We start from the raw sequence: 14,010 nt of genomic DNA on the forward strand, positions 1-14,010 counted from the left end.
TCATGGAGCCTATTTAGGATGAGAATAAATGTGAAGCCGTACAAAGGACGCGTCTCTATTTCCGTATGTTAAAATTCGACAACGTGCAAAGTTGATTCTCCTAGCTAGTGCAACTTTTGGATGGCTGTCAAGTAATGATCAAAGTTTATGAAATCAAATATCAAATCGAACATTCTTATTATCCTTCACTATCAAAACCGTGCCCTTTAACTATTAGACAATGCCAATCCATTGTCACCAATCTCCTATAAAAACACTTCCCTGGCACTCCATAACTCACAAACACATCAAACCTCATCAATATATATACATTCCTCAGAAACCTCTAATCTCTATTTCCTCTAAATCTATATAACACATTTCACTTACCTACCCACCATTGGCATTGGCATATACTTTGCCTTCAAGTCATTACATTTTCGCCTTGTTTACGAGAAGAAAGCTGCTAGCTAGGAATGGAGGCGGTGACAAAGATGGTGTCCGAGAGACCTGTGGTGATCTTCAGCAAGAACTCATGCTGCATGAGCCACTCAATCAAGACCTTGCTTTGCGACTTTGGGGTGAACCCAGCAGTGTATGAACTGGATGAGATGCAAAGAGGGAGAGAAATAGAGCAAGCTCTGTTGAGGCTCGGATGCAACCCATCTGTGCCGGCTGTGTTCATTGGTGGCGAATTTGTTGGTGGAGCCAATGAAGTCATGAGTCTTCATCTTAAGCGCTCCTTAATCCCCATGCTTAAGCGCGTCGGTGCTTTATGGGTTTGATCAATCTAATCATCAAGTTAACCAAGTACTTGCATGACAACCACGCTAATAAGAATATTTATTAGTCATGCACGAGAGATATAAGATATAGAGCATGTGAGAGTTCCTTTTTCAAATAAGGCTAACTATAGCTACTTGATTGGTACTAAGCTACTCTTGGTGTTATTTTCCCAAACACCTTGAAATGGTTGACAATTGTACTGTTCAACACAATTAATATAATATATTGGTGCTTTATGAAACTGGAAAGGACTGTGTGTCAGGGCCGGTCCTGAGCTTTTTGATGTCTATGGCGAAATTTTGTGTGTGTGCCCAACTGGCCTAAATAAACATGTAATGATTCTTACGAATGTTACACGCTAAATCTTTTTTTTAGTGGTTTGGAACCTAATCAAGCTGCGCAGCTCATCCTCACGCCGATTTTATTACATAAAGAAACATTATATAACAAGGGTACATAAAACCAAAACCCCGTATAAAAAAAATTACACATAAAACTCCTAGCTAATCCAAAAGATCACACATAATGTAGCACTTCGACACAATCAAACAAATAAGAGACATGATAACGTGTGTCTTGGTAAAACTTACAAAGAATTCTGAATCAAAAAAGAAAAACCATATTCAAAAGTCGAACAAACAAATAGAAATGACTTGGAAAAAAATAAAAATTATCGAATATACACTTACTCGTGGTCGTCCTCTATGAAGTATATGCTTCAACAAGGAAGCCATATAGATATATTCGTCCAGTATTCTGCCATTTCCACAATTGAATGAATTACACCAAAAGATCAGTAATGTGCACGAAGTTTTATATTCAATAAAACCAATTGAAAAATGACTAGTTCATCTTGAATATGGAGGCTGACCCCCCAAACAGGGTGCTTACAACATGAAAAGTAGCACAAAATAGCATTGTAGTCCCAAGCCAAATATGATATCTTACTAAAGGTTCAAACTGAAAGTTGGCCAACAGCTTTTTTCCTTCTTGTTTTTTCTTTTCTGATCGAGATTGACTTGCAAATCCAACTTCTAATTGCACATAATATTGAAAATTGAAAACCGATGAATGACCAGGTTGTTAAAAATCATTTTGAATGATGATTGATAAACACTGGAGCACAGAACAATACTTGGAAATTTGGAATTTGCTTTAACCTTCTTGTTCTTTCTTTATTAGTCGAGATTGAGTTGCAACTCCAACTTCCAATTGCACCAAATATTGAAAATTGAAATTCTTACAAATCAACAGAACTCAAAAAACAAGTAACAAGACTTTTGATATCCAAAATTTTCATTGGATATCAAAATTGAAGAACACCAAGAAAACACCCAATACCTATTTTGATTTGTACCTTAGACTACATTGATGGAAAGCTGAAAAATTCATATGATCACCGTAGAATAACAGAAACATAGAGAGGAGAAAGATTGGGTGATGGATGAGAATGAACTGAAGAATTGAGTAACCATTGAAACCAATTTAAAGAAAAAATTTGCTGGGTTTCAAGGTTTGAGACTTGGAAGAGAGTAAGAGACACTTGGATAATCAATTTTGTGCTCCCGTTGCGTGTTGGAAGAAGTAAAGACGCGATCTGCGTCTAGAAATCGGAAATTCCTTTTTTTTTTTTTTTTTTTTTTTTATGTTCCAGTTCCTATACATATACAATTAAATATATATATATATATATTATATATTATATTTTGTTTATAAAATCTGGTGCCCCCGTTGTGTTAGGCCCTGGGCTGTCGCCAATATTGCCCATGGGCAAGGCCGGCCCTGCTGTGTGTGTGAGGAAATCGATATTTGGGAGAGAATTTGCTGTACTTTCATTGATAATAGGGACCTCTTTATATAGAGGATTACAAGCATAGAGATAGAGTTGTACATGGAAACATAATGGTACATTGATTGGATATCTACTAAGATTCTCGAGATTATCTCTAATACAAACCATATTACAACTAGAGCAAGTAATCTAGAGTTTGGGCCAGACACATATTCTGGATTTTACTTGAACACTCCCCCTATGTCATCCAAACGTGGTGCTCCTCTCGTTGCCTCATTAAAAACCTTGCCGAGTAACAAAAACCCAGTGGGACAAAAATAACATCGGTCGAACGAGCAAAACAACACAACACACCCTTCACGTTTCGAGATCAACATGTAGACATCTCCCCCTGATGTCTGCGTCTCCCCCTGATGACTATGATCATGGGAGTTCGGATAACTTTCCCAAACCAATGCTTGCAACATGTTTCTCGAACATGAATTTGGCCAATGACTTAGTAAACAAGTCTGCCACATTGTCCTCAGATCAAACCTGGTTCACTTTGATCTTGAAGAACTTCTGTTGTTGTTGATTGTAGAAGAACTTGAGCGATACGTGCTTGGTATTGTCGCCTTTGATGTAGCCTTGCTTCATTTGTTCAATGCAAGCAGCATTATCCTCATAAATACTGGTAGGCTCATCTGTGTTAGACTTCAAATCACAATTGCTTCGAACATGCGTAACTATGGATCTAAGCCACATACATTCACGAACCGCTTCATGAAGAGCAATAATCTCTGCATGATTCGAATAAGTGCAATCGACTAGAATCTGTTTAGTAGACCTCCAAGATATCGCGGTCTTACCAATGGTGAACACATAACCAATTTGGGAACGACCTTTGTGTGGGTCAGAGAGGTATCCAGTATCAGCAAAACCGTCAAAAACACTTATATCATTTTGGGATGAAGAGAGAGAACGCAGATCATTGTTGGTGGCGTCCCTAACATATGATGGGTCTGAATCTATAGTCTCTCTGTAGGGATAGAACAAGTCCATATCAATCGTGCCACTTAGGTATCGAAAGATATCTTTAACGCCAGTCCAATGGCGACGTGTTGGTGCAGAGCTATGTCTAGCTAACAAGTTCACGTTGAAAGAGATGTCTGATCTTGTGCATTATGCTAAGTATAATAATGTGCCTATTGCACTTAGGTAGGACACTTCTGCCTCTAGCACATCTTCGTCGTCATCTTTTGGACAAAATAGATCGTTCTTTGGATCAAGACTACAGATGACCATTGGGGTGCTTGAAGGCTTAACTTTGTCAGTATTGAAATGCCTAAGCATCTTTTGGGTATAAGATAATTGATGAATCAGGATACCATCTTCAAAGTGCTCAAGTTCCAAACCGAGGCAAAATCATGTTCTCCCAAAGATCTTTCATCTCAAACTCGGATATCAAGTGTTCAGCGGTTTCCCTTAACTCTTTAAGGGTGCCAATTATGTTCATCTCATCAACATAAACCGCTACTATTGCAAATCTGAAACTTGTTATTTTTATGAACACACATGGGCATAGTTCATTGTTAACATATCCCTTCCCAATCAAGTAGTCACTTGGATGGTTATACCTCATTCATTCGGATTACTTCAATCAATATAGTGAGCATTTCAATCTTATTGCCAACGTGCTCCATAGTTTAGAGCCACTTGACTTGGGTAATTGAAGTCCGTTAGGAACCTTCATATAAATCTAGGTATTTAGATCCCCATATAGATACGCAGTAACCACATCCATAAGCTGCATGTTCAGTTTTTCAGAAACTACCAAAACTGACAAGGTAGCGGAATGTAATGACGTCCATTATGGGAGAATATATCTCCTCGTAGTCGATTCTAAGGCGTTATGAGAAGTCTTGCACCACAAGGCGGGCTTTGTACCTTACAATCTTGTTTCTCTCATTACGCTTTCTAACGAATACTCATTTATGACCAACGGGTTTGATATTGGGCAGTATTGGCACAACTGGCACGAATACCTTTCTTTTCGCTAGAGAATCTAGTTCTGCCTGGATCACATCTTTCCATTTTAGTCAATCAGCTCTATGTTGGCATTCATCAACGGAGCGTGGTTTGATGTCATCGGTCTCAATAATCTCACTCACTACAGAATACACGAATACATTATCTATGATGATGGAGTTTCGTTCCTACGTCCCATGTACACTAATGTAATTTACAGAGATCTTTACGTTCTCAGGAATAGGTTCTGACATTAAGGTGTCCCTCAAAGATGTCTCTTGGACATAACCAGAATCCAGAACATTCTCATGAGACGGATTTTGAATATCGATGGTCAAAGAATTTGTTTGTGCCTCATTCGCTCTCTTTTTGGGGGGGAGTATCCTTCGAACCAATCGGTCTACCGTGCTTCCTCGTAGGACCTACGGCCATAGACGCCACATCACTACTAATATGGGCAGTGACGCCATCTTCTAGTATCTCAGGAGTGGCGTTTGATTATACGCATTTATATATGTGTAATTATATCTAAAACACAAAAATAAGTTAATCCTCAAGTCAATTATTATGTAATTAATCCATTTTTATTTATTTTGTAGAAAATAAGTGGAGTTGCAAGAACGAGACAATGCGACGTGAAAGTAAAGCAAATGCAGATTTTCCACTATATGATGAGAAGGTCAACATTGAATCAACCACAAACCTAGCGATGCAAATGTGATTTGGAAAAAAAGAAAAAAGAAAAAGAAAAAGAAAAAGAACTGACAAGCTTAATTAACCAATAGTTTATTTAACTATTGATTAATTAAATGCTGCACGTTGGTTTAATTGCATGAGTTTGAAACCAAATGGTTATTAATCAAGCTGCAGCATAATGGCCTCTTAATTAGACAAGGGCGGTTTAATTAAGCAAAGAAGGACCAGCAGACTATTCTTTTGATTCCAAGTGTCCTTTGGATGTAGCCAAAATCATTTTTGTGTGCTTTCTCTCTCACCACCCACGTGTCTCTATCCTCTTCTCACTCATGAAACCAACACAGCCAGTAGCCTATATTTAATATATATATATATATATATATATATATATAGCTCTCTACCTCTTCGGAGAGGGGAGAACACCAATAGGCCGCACATACCAAACAAAGGCAGCCCCTTTGGGCTGCTCTCTCTCTCTCCTCCTTCTCCTCCATTTTCCTCTTTTCTTTAGTTTTATTTTAGGAATTTCAAGGATTTACTCACACAAAGCTTCAAGGATCTATCAAATGGCTCAACCTCTACAAGATTCAAGATTTGGGTAATTGTGGGAGTTATAATTCAAGAGTAGTCATGTTCGTTTCTTGAGCCTTGAACCGCCTTGGATACGACTACCGCCAAAGTAGGAAATATGCATCTATATTAGATTAGCTTCCGACACATGAGATGTGGGTGAAGGAACCTCCCTAACACCCAACATTCTCATTTTTATTGTTTACATTTCATTTTTATTTTTATTGCTTTACATTCATTATCTTTTTGTTGAGTTGAAATCAACTCCCAAATATTGAACTCTTCCACTCATTTGTGAATATCCACCACTAGGTTCTTAGTTTTGATTAGGCTTTGGTGAAAATCAAAGCTGAGCATTGCTAAGGCTTGGTGCCTTAGATTAACATTTTTATTTCTTTTCTTTTTCTTTTCTTTGTTTGCTAAGTGTCTTTATTTCCGATTACCCAAGGATTGTGGGTTAGCCACTAATCCCCGTGGTACGATAAACTTTGGGCATAATATTTCTCTATCTTGACAATGATACGTACGCTTGCGTAAATGTGTATTCAAGTCAGCGTTACGTCCATTATTTGGGACGTCAATTCTTACAGGCACGTTTGCAGCAGGTATATGTGATCTAGTCACTTTAGCAACATCAGAAAATGCATCAGGTAGAGTATCTGCTACATTCTGGAGCTCGATTATTCTTCGCCCTTCAAGCTTGGACTGTGCGGTACGGGGATCGAGATGCGACATAGTAGGGACAGACCACGACAATTCATGTCATTCCTGTTGAACATCTGTATTCTTATCTCTTCCCTAAAAATGAGAAGATTGTTTCATCAACGTGACAATCCGCAAATCTAGAGGTAAATAGATCGCCTATCAAGGATTCCAAGTAGCAGATGATAGTTGGAGACTCATATCCAACATATATGCCCATTCTTCTTTGTGGATCCATCTTAGTACGATGTGGCTGCATTATAGGCACATAAATGGCACACCCAAAAATATGTAAGTGAGAGATATCAGACTCGTACCCGGTCACTATATGTAACGCAGAGTAAGGTTGGGTGGAAGTGGGTCGTAGACGAATTAGCGTCACTACGTGCAATATTGCATATCCCCAAGAGGAAACAGGGAGACTGGTGTGCATAACCAATGTCAGTGCTATCATTTGTAGGCGATTAATAGCTGCTTTAGCCAGACCATTTTACGTATGAACATGAGAAATTGGATGCTCTACATTAATCCCCAGTGACATGCAATAGTCATCGAACGTTTTCGATATAAACTTCTTGCATTATCAAGTCGAATAGCCTTAATAGGATGGTCCAGTTAGTGAGCCCGTAGATGGATAATCTGGGGCTAGGAGTTTAGCATAAGCAACATTTCGAGTGGACAACAACGCGACATGTGACCAGCGTGTCGACGCATCAACCAATACTATAAAGTATTTAAAAGGTCCGTAAGGTGGTTGAATTGGTCCATAGATATCTCCTTGGATTCTCTGTAAGAACGAAATAAGTATTTTTGGATCCTTTACATAGGACAGTCTCGGTCCTAATTTCCCTAAGGAACAGGCTTTGAAAAATGAGCGAGGGGCCTCAGAAGCAACCAATGAAGATTTTGGTTGGGCCGGAGCATCAGAAGCACTATTCGAAGCAAAATTTGTGATTACATCACCCATCATGGCGTTAGGACCATGGAAAGTGGCATCCATGGTGCCATGGCCATGGGTGACGCCATCTACGGCGTTGTCAAGGGGGACAGAGGCGACTGCATTGGCAGTCACACTAAGTCCGGGAATCAATCTTTGATTCTTGCTTAATTTCGCTCGAAAGAACGGATATCCGTGTGAAGTCTTTAGTATACAGATCATCATATCACGACCAGGATGTCCAAGTCGGTCATGCCAAAGCCAAAATGTGTCAGAATCCAAGAGATATTCTCTTATTACATTATTGGATTCAATAGGTCAAATTGTAGTGACATAAAGTCCACTAGATTGACACATAAGCTTCTCTAAGATGCGATTTTTTCTGCAATCATTAGAGGTAATGCAAAAGAACTCTCTTCCATTCTCAATATGCATTTCCGCATGAAATCCGTTGGCTCTGATATCTTTAAATCTCAATAAGGTTTGATTTGCCTTGGAAGTGTAGAGAGCTTCTGCGACATTAATCAAGGTGTCATTTGGCAAGAGGAATTGGGTCATTCCATGTCCTTGAACTAAACCCGATGGCCAACTATCGCATTCACAGAGGAATATGTAGGCAACAATCTCCAAAAATAATTGCTTATGGCGGATAATGATGTGCGTAGTCACACTGTCTGTAAGACATTGCAGTTCTTCAGAATCCATTAATTCCTAAAAGAAAAACTCGTAATTAAAAAGGAGTCAAAATGAAAAGAACTCAACTTTTATTAATAAGCCCGACGGAATTACATCATTGTCTCTTTAGCTAGAGAAAATCTAATCTAAAAGGCTAGCTAATGCAAAACAATGGTAGTCGTCTAACTTCTTTCAGTAACTCCAAAATAAATGTGACCAGGTGAGTAGAGAGATGTCGGTGGAGCAAACCTCGCTTAAGTACCACTTATCTCAAAACCTTCGTAGACATCACACTTACGTTGGATGAGCCTAGTTTGAAGAAAGACTAAACCATTGGCATTTACTACAAAAATAATATGACAATTGCCTACATCTCTTGGAAAATGTAAAAGATTTAATCAAAATCGCTAGTTTCTTTGCTCTTGAAGTCTTCAACCCTTAGAGCGAGATTGTCATCTTGATCTTCTTGCTCCAAATAATTTGCTTCCTTTGCTTCACAATACGTCTTGCGTTTGCAATATTCTGGGGTGCTTTACATGCATTGGCTCAATGTCCAGACGCTCCACACCACAAACAAGCATCATTATGGTCAGGCTCCCTTGATTGAGGCACTCTTGGGGCACATTGGGGATGGCTATTATCTTTGGTGGCGCACCACCATAGCTAGAGGCTCTACCTCTCTCTCTCTTCACACGTTGACCTCCACGATTTCGTGCACGCCTATCTTGGAGGTTTCCTTCCTCTTTGGGGTGATAATATGGACCAGAACATCTAGAATTGTCCCTTTCCTTAGGGTTTCGCTCCTTGCGCCCTCCCTTACGGGCGCGACTATAATTAGACTCCGGAACAGATTTGGTTCCCATGGGTCTAGAGTTATAATTCTTCACAAGTATGTTGTCGCGCTTTTCAGCTACGTTCATGGCTCCAATAAGCTTATAAAACCTTGTGATACGTTCGACATTGACATCAATTCGATAATTCTTTACAATCATCAATGCGGAGACAGGGAAGGTAGAGAGAGTCCTCCCAATCAACATCGTATCAGTGATATTCTTGCCACAGAATTCCATCAAAGACTTAATACGAAGGGCATCCAAGTTGTCGTCAAGTACAGACTTAAAATCACAGAAGCATAGGCTATACCATCTCACTTTTAAGTCAGGAAGCAATGAGTCACAAACGTTGTCAAATTGCTGCTCGAGTTCTACCCATAGCTTTCTAGGGTCCTCTTCATTGAGCTACTCATTCTGGAGCAAGTCATTCATGTGCCTTGTCATGAGAATAATGGCTTTAGTTTGATTTGCTTCCAAAGCGGCAGCTTACTCAACCGTGAGCACGTTCTGGCTTGGCTCGAGGATCGTATTCAGAATTCCTTCAACCCTAAGATGCTGGCGCACATCACTGACCCATTTATGGTATCTTGCGCTTGTTGTCTCCAGTGGAGCAAAGTTCAACTTGTTCAAGTTACTCATCCTAAAAAATAACAAGAAATTAGGGAGCATAGTCGCTGAGCTAAAAAGGCTACCACAAAAACATATAAAATTTATGATCGTAGTCGCTTCCAAGAAATTAGGGATTTCTGAGCATAGTCGCTTTTGAGAAATCTGATTTCAAGAGGTATTAGATTGAAAAAATAATGTGTTTGTGGTCGATCAAAATTTCTCAACAAACTCTAGGTTTGGAGGACTCTACAAGTTCCAAGCTTGGAATGAGCACGAACCCCTATAATTCGGCTTTTGGACTCTCCTATAAAGAAGAAAGGGGGGTAGAAGAAGGGAGGTTGCAAGTCCCTGAGAAAAAGAAAAGAATTTGAAATTACAAAAGCAAAAGAGTTAAATAAAAGGAAAAGATACCTTGTTTTTTTTTCTCTTTGACTGAAAGTGTGGACCTTCTTCTTTTTCCTTTCTTCTGGGCCACTCCCTTTTTTTTTCTTCTGTCAACACATGGGCTTCTTTGATTGAAGACTTGGGCCGCCTCCTTCCTTTTTTCTTTTTTCTTTTCCTTCTTTCTCCTTCTGGGTTTTTTTTTTCTTTTGCTGGCAGAGCTGCTGCATCGGTCCGGTAACTTTACGACCTGTTCTGGGAGATATGATTCCAGTTCCTGGATCCGGGAGTCAGGGCATCGATGGTGACTAAATTTGACTGTAGGAGGCGGTCTAGAAGGTGGCGAACCAGGCAGGAATCCTTTTTCTCTTCTAGGGGCTGGTACGGTACTTTTCTGGCTTGTTCCGGTGACTTTACCGCCGGTTCTAGGCTCCTGAGATTGGGGGATTCAAGGTGTGTGGTGGTGGTTGCTTGGATTTGATGGCTACAAAATTAGGATTTCAAGGTTAGAGTTTCGTGCTAATAATATGTTTTAGGGAATCGATATTTGGGAGAGAATTTGTTGTACTTTCATTGATAATAAGGGCCTCTTTATATAGAGGATTACAAGCATAGAGATAGAGTTGTACATGAAAATATAATCGTACATTGATTGGATATCTACTAAGATTCTCCGAGATTATCTCTAATACAAACCCTGTTACAACTAGAGCAAGTAATCTAGAGTTTGGGCCAGACACATATTCTGGATTTTTCTTGAACAATATATATATATATATATATACACACACACACACACACATTAATCCATTATCCAGTCTCTTGTGTCTTGTATTAATGAAAGTGAAAGCATGTGTACTTGCTAGTAATCTAGACAGTTCCAATTAAGACTGCATTCTAGTTGTTGGTGCACGTAATATCTTTCTTGCCAGTATTGATCTCGGTTTCGAATTAACATGCATGAGGTAAGAAGTTTCTCTCTTAAGTCACCTACTAATAAAATATAAGCAAAATTTTATAAAAGACTAATTTTAGTTTAACCCCCTGAGGTTTGGGGTCGTCATCATGTTAGTCCTTCTAGTTTCAATTTAATCAATAACACCTTTGTACTCTCCAAATTCATCAACCGTGTCCAATTTTTGGACTTCCGTCCAAATTGGACGTTAAATTCGTTATGTGGGCTCCCTTTAGGGGGTAAAATGGTCAATCTTCTTCTTCTTTTCTTCTTCCACCTCTCTCTCCATGGCCATGGTCACCGTAGACCTTTTAAACGACCTCTATTCACTACTTGAGCAACAACATCAACACTCAAATCTATACTAACATTGTCGAGAGCATGCTCAATTGAAGCTATATCCTTCAATTTCTGAAGAAAAACCCCACGTAATTTCTCGTTGGGCATTAAAAACTCATCCACATCCCTAACAGATTCTATCTGCTTATTCGGGTCACATTGTTTTGGAGATGAAATTGGTAACAAAGTAGAGAGCTGGTGAAGAACATAATGGTCAATTTGAGATATTCATGTTGGGATTGAATTCAAGAGAAGAAGACTGGTTGGGATTGAATTTGAGATATTCATATTGGGATTGAGCATTAAGAGTTGAAAAGAGAGACGATGAATTGGGGAATGAAAGTGAAGCAATGAGTGGTACTTGACTCTACCACAGAGCACTGCAACCAACTAAAATTGAAGTAAATTAAGCAAACCCAAAACTCAAATCAAGCTAACAAACAAAATATAGCCCAAAATTAACTCCTTGGTACCAAGTAATGTTCTGGGACGGCAAAGTCTTGAACTTGGGTATCTGGGTCTTCTTCTGCATCTAGTTGTTGCTCATAGGTTTCTAGGTTTGAAGCAAACTGAGATCTTAGAGTTGTGTGTGACTTGAAACTCATCTAATTTCGAACCCAAACTCGTCCAATTTCATACCCAAACTCCTTCTATGGCTGCCGCATATGAACCTCTCTCTCTCTCTCTCTCTCTCTCTCTCTCTCTCTCTCTCTCTCTCTCTCTCTCTCTCTCTCTCAGCCTTGATTTTCAGTTTGAATCGAAGCTCCAAACAGCTACTTCACCATAGAGCACTCCTCCAGGGGAAGACAGACTTGAGGTCGAGGAATGTCTCGCCGACTTTATCGCCGGTGAAGGAGAGGACATGGAGGGTGGCGAGCTCGGCGGCTAGGGTTTGGGGTTTGGGGATTCGAGGGAATTGGTACTAAGGGTGGCAGAGAAAGAAGAGAAAGTGAGGAAGATTGAGCAGTTAAAGATTGAGATTGAGCTAAAAGATGAAAGAAGAAGAAGATTGACCATTTTACCCCCTAAAGGGAGCGTACATAACGGATTTAACGTCAATTTGGACGGAGGTCCAAAAATTGGACATGCTGATGAATTTGGAGAGTACAAGGGTGTTACAAATTAAATTGAAACTAGAGGGACTAACATGATGACGACCCCAAACTTTAGAGGAGTAAACTGAAATTAGTCCTTATATAAATGATTACTGAATTTTGACTCACTCGACATTTTGGATACTCATCTTTTTAATGATATTACTTCAGTCACTCAATTTAAACACCGTCTTTCACTTTAATCATTCTGTCAATTTTGTCTGTTAAAAACTCGTATGTATATATATATATATATATATATATATCCACTTTTAAATGATATTTTGGTCAAGATGCTAAAAAAATAATTTTCTTCTTCTTTTTGCTATATATATATATATATATATATATATATATATGACACTAAACTACCCTCAAGCTTAGCGGTGTTTAATGAAAAATTTAAAGACTAAAAGTGAATTGAAAAGCTAAATTTGAGTGATTAAAGTGACAGATATTTTTGAAAAGTGAGTGACCAAATTTTCGAATGGGTCATAGTTCAGTGATCATTCGTATAATTGGGTGGGGCTGTAATGAAGACCATTAAACTGAGGACTTTCTAATCAACAATTGTGAAACCCACTTTTTGATTACATTTCGACAAATCAACTGTTAGATGTTTAGATAATAATGAATAGATTCTGCAAATTTTCAACTAAACTAAAAATTGTTAAGGTATTCATAATCGTGACTTATTAATTATGAACATGAAAAGTTTAGATTTGACAGATTTGGTTCGTCCATTGATTTGATCTAGTTTGATATCTTAACGAATAGCAATTTGAAAGAAAGTTTTCAGAAGTGATCTACTCATGCATATCTAAACATCTAAGGGTTAATTTGCTTAATTTATTCAAAAAGTGGGTCTCACAATCGTTGATTTAGGGTTTAGAGAGTTCTCATTTTAACTCATTAGTCTCTCCCTTATATAATTCTCTCATTGGGTCTCTCTTTATATATTTTTGGTAAGGTCTCAATTTTTTAATGAAGGATAACACTTTACATTCTCAACACGCTCTTCACATATGGCAAAATTTCAATTCACACATAATTATCACTTTATATTGGGTGACATAGAGTGAATTAGTTCCCTCATGGCAAAATTATGCGTAAAATCTGCTATGATATTATGATAAATGAACAATATAAACATCATATCCAAAACTAATTAGGAAATGTCCAAACTATAATAAATCTTAAACAAAGTTGTATTTCAATAGAGTACACTTCACATCTGCATGCATAATGCTCATGTCCAGTTAGTTGCATCTTCATACTATAGTAATTATGTAAGAGACAACCGTGACCTAGGGTCAAGGAACCCTAGCTAAGACGCTGACCCTTGGCCGGTCGTTGGGCCATTTTAAATCTCTGGTGATCAGTTGAGTTCCCTAAAGCATTTTGTACAAGACTTTTCACAAAGAATATGTATACGCATAGATCGATATAGTACTCTGGCATGCAACTGACATGAAAATAGATAAAGGATAAATTGGGGGACCTCATATATTTGGCATTGATCTGCCTTTCCCATTGCATGGACGACGAATTGTCTTTTGGTCTAGAACGTGTCATCAAAAATGAAAGGAAGGTTCCTTAGCTCATGTACACAGATACTTAAAAGTTACAACTATACTTTCTAATTAGAAAAATTA

The 14,010-nt window shown here is 38.5% G+C and overlaps 1 protein-coding gene across 1 annotated transcript; it reads left to right on the top strand.

The window, feature by feature from the left end:
• Window positions 1-270: 270 nt before the first annotated feature.
• Window positions 271-913, top strand: LOC112200494 (monothiol glutaredoxin-S2). The gene has a single exon (XM_024341536.2). It carries the CDS (start codon window positions 456-458, stop codon window positions 762-764), a length of 309 nt encoding a protein of 102 aa, XP_024197304.1. The 5' UTR covers window positions 271-455; the 3' UTR covers window positions 765-913.
• The last annotated feature ends 13,097 nt before the right edge of the window (window positions 914-14,010 follow it).

The sequence above is a fragment of the Rosa chinensis genome, chromosome 4, assembly GCF_002994745.2.
Source record: "Rosa chinensis cultivar Old Blush chromosome 4, RchiOBHm-V2, whole genome shotgun sequence".
In the NCBI taxonomy this organism is placed as follows: Eukaryota; Viridiplantae; Streptophyta; class Magnoliopsida; order Rosales; family Rosaceae; genus Rosa; species Rosa chinensis.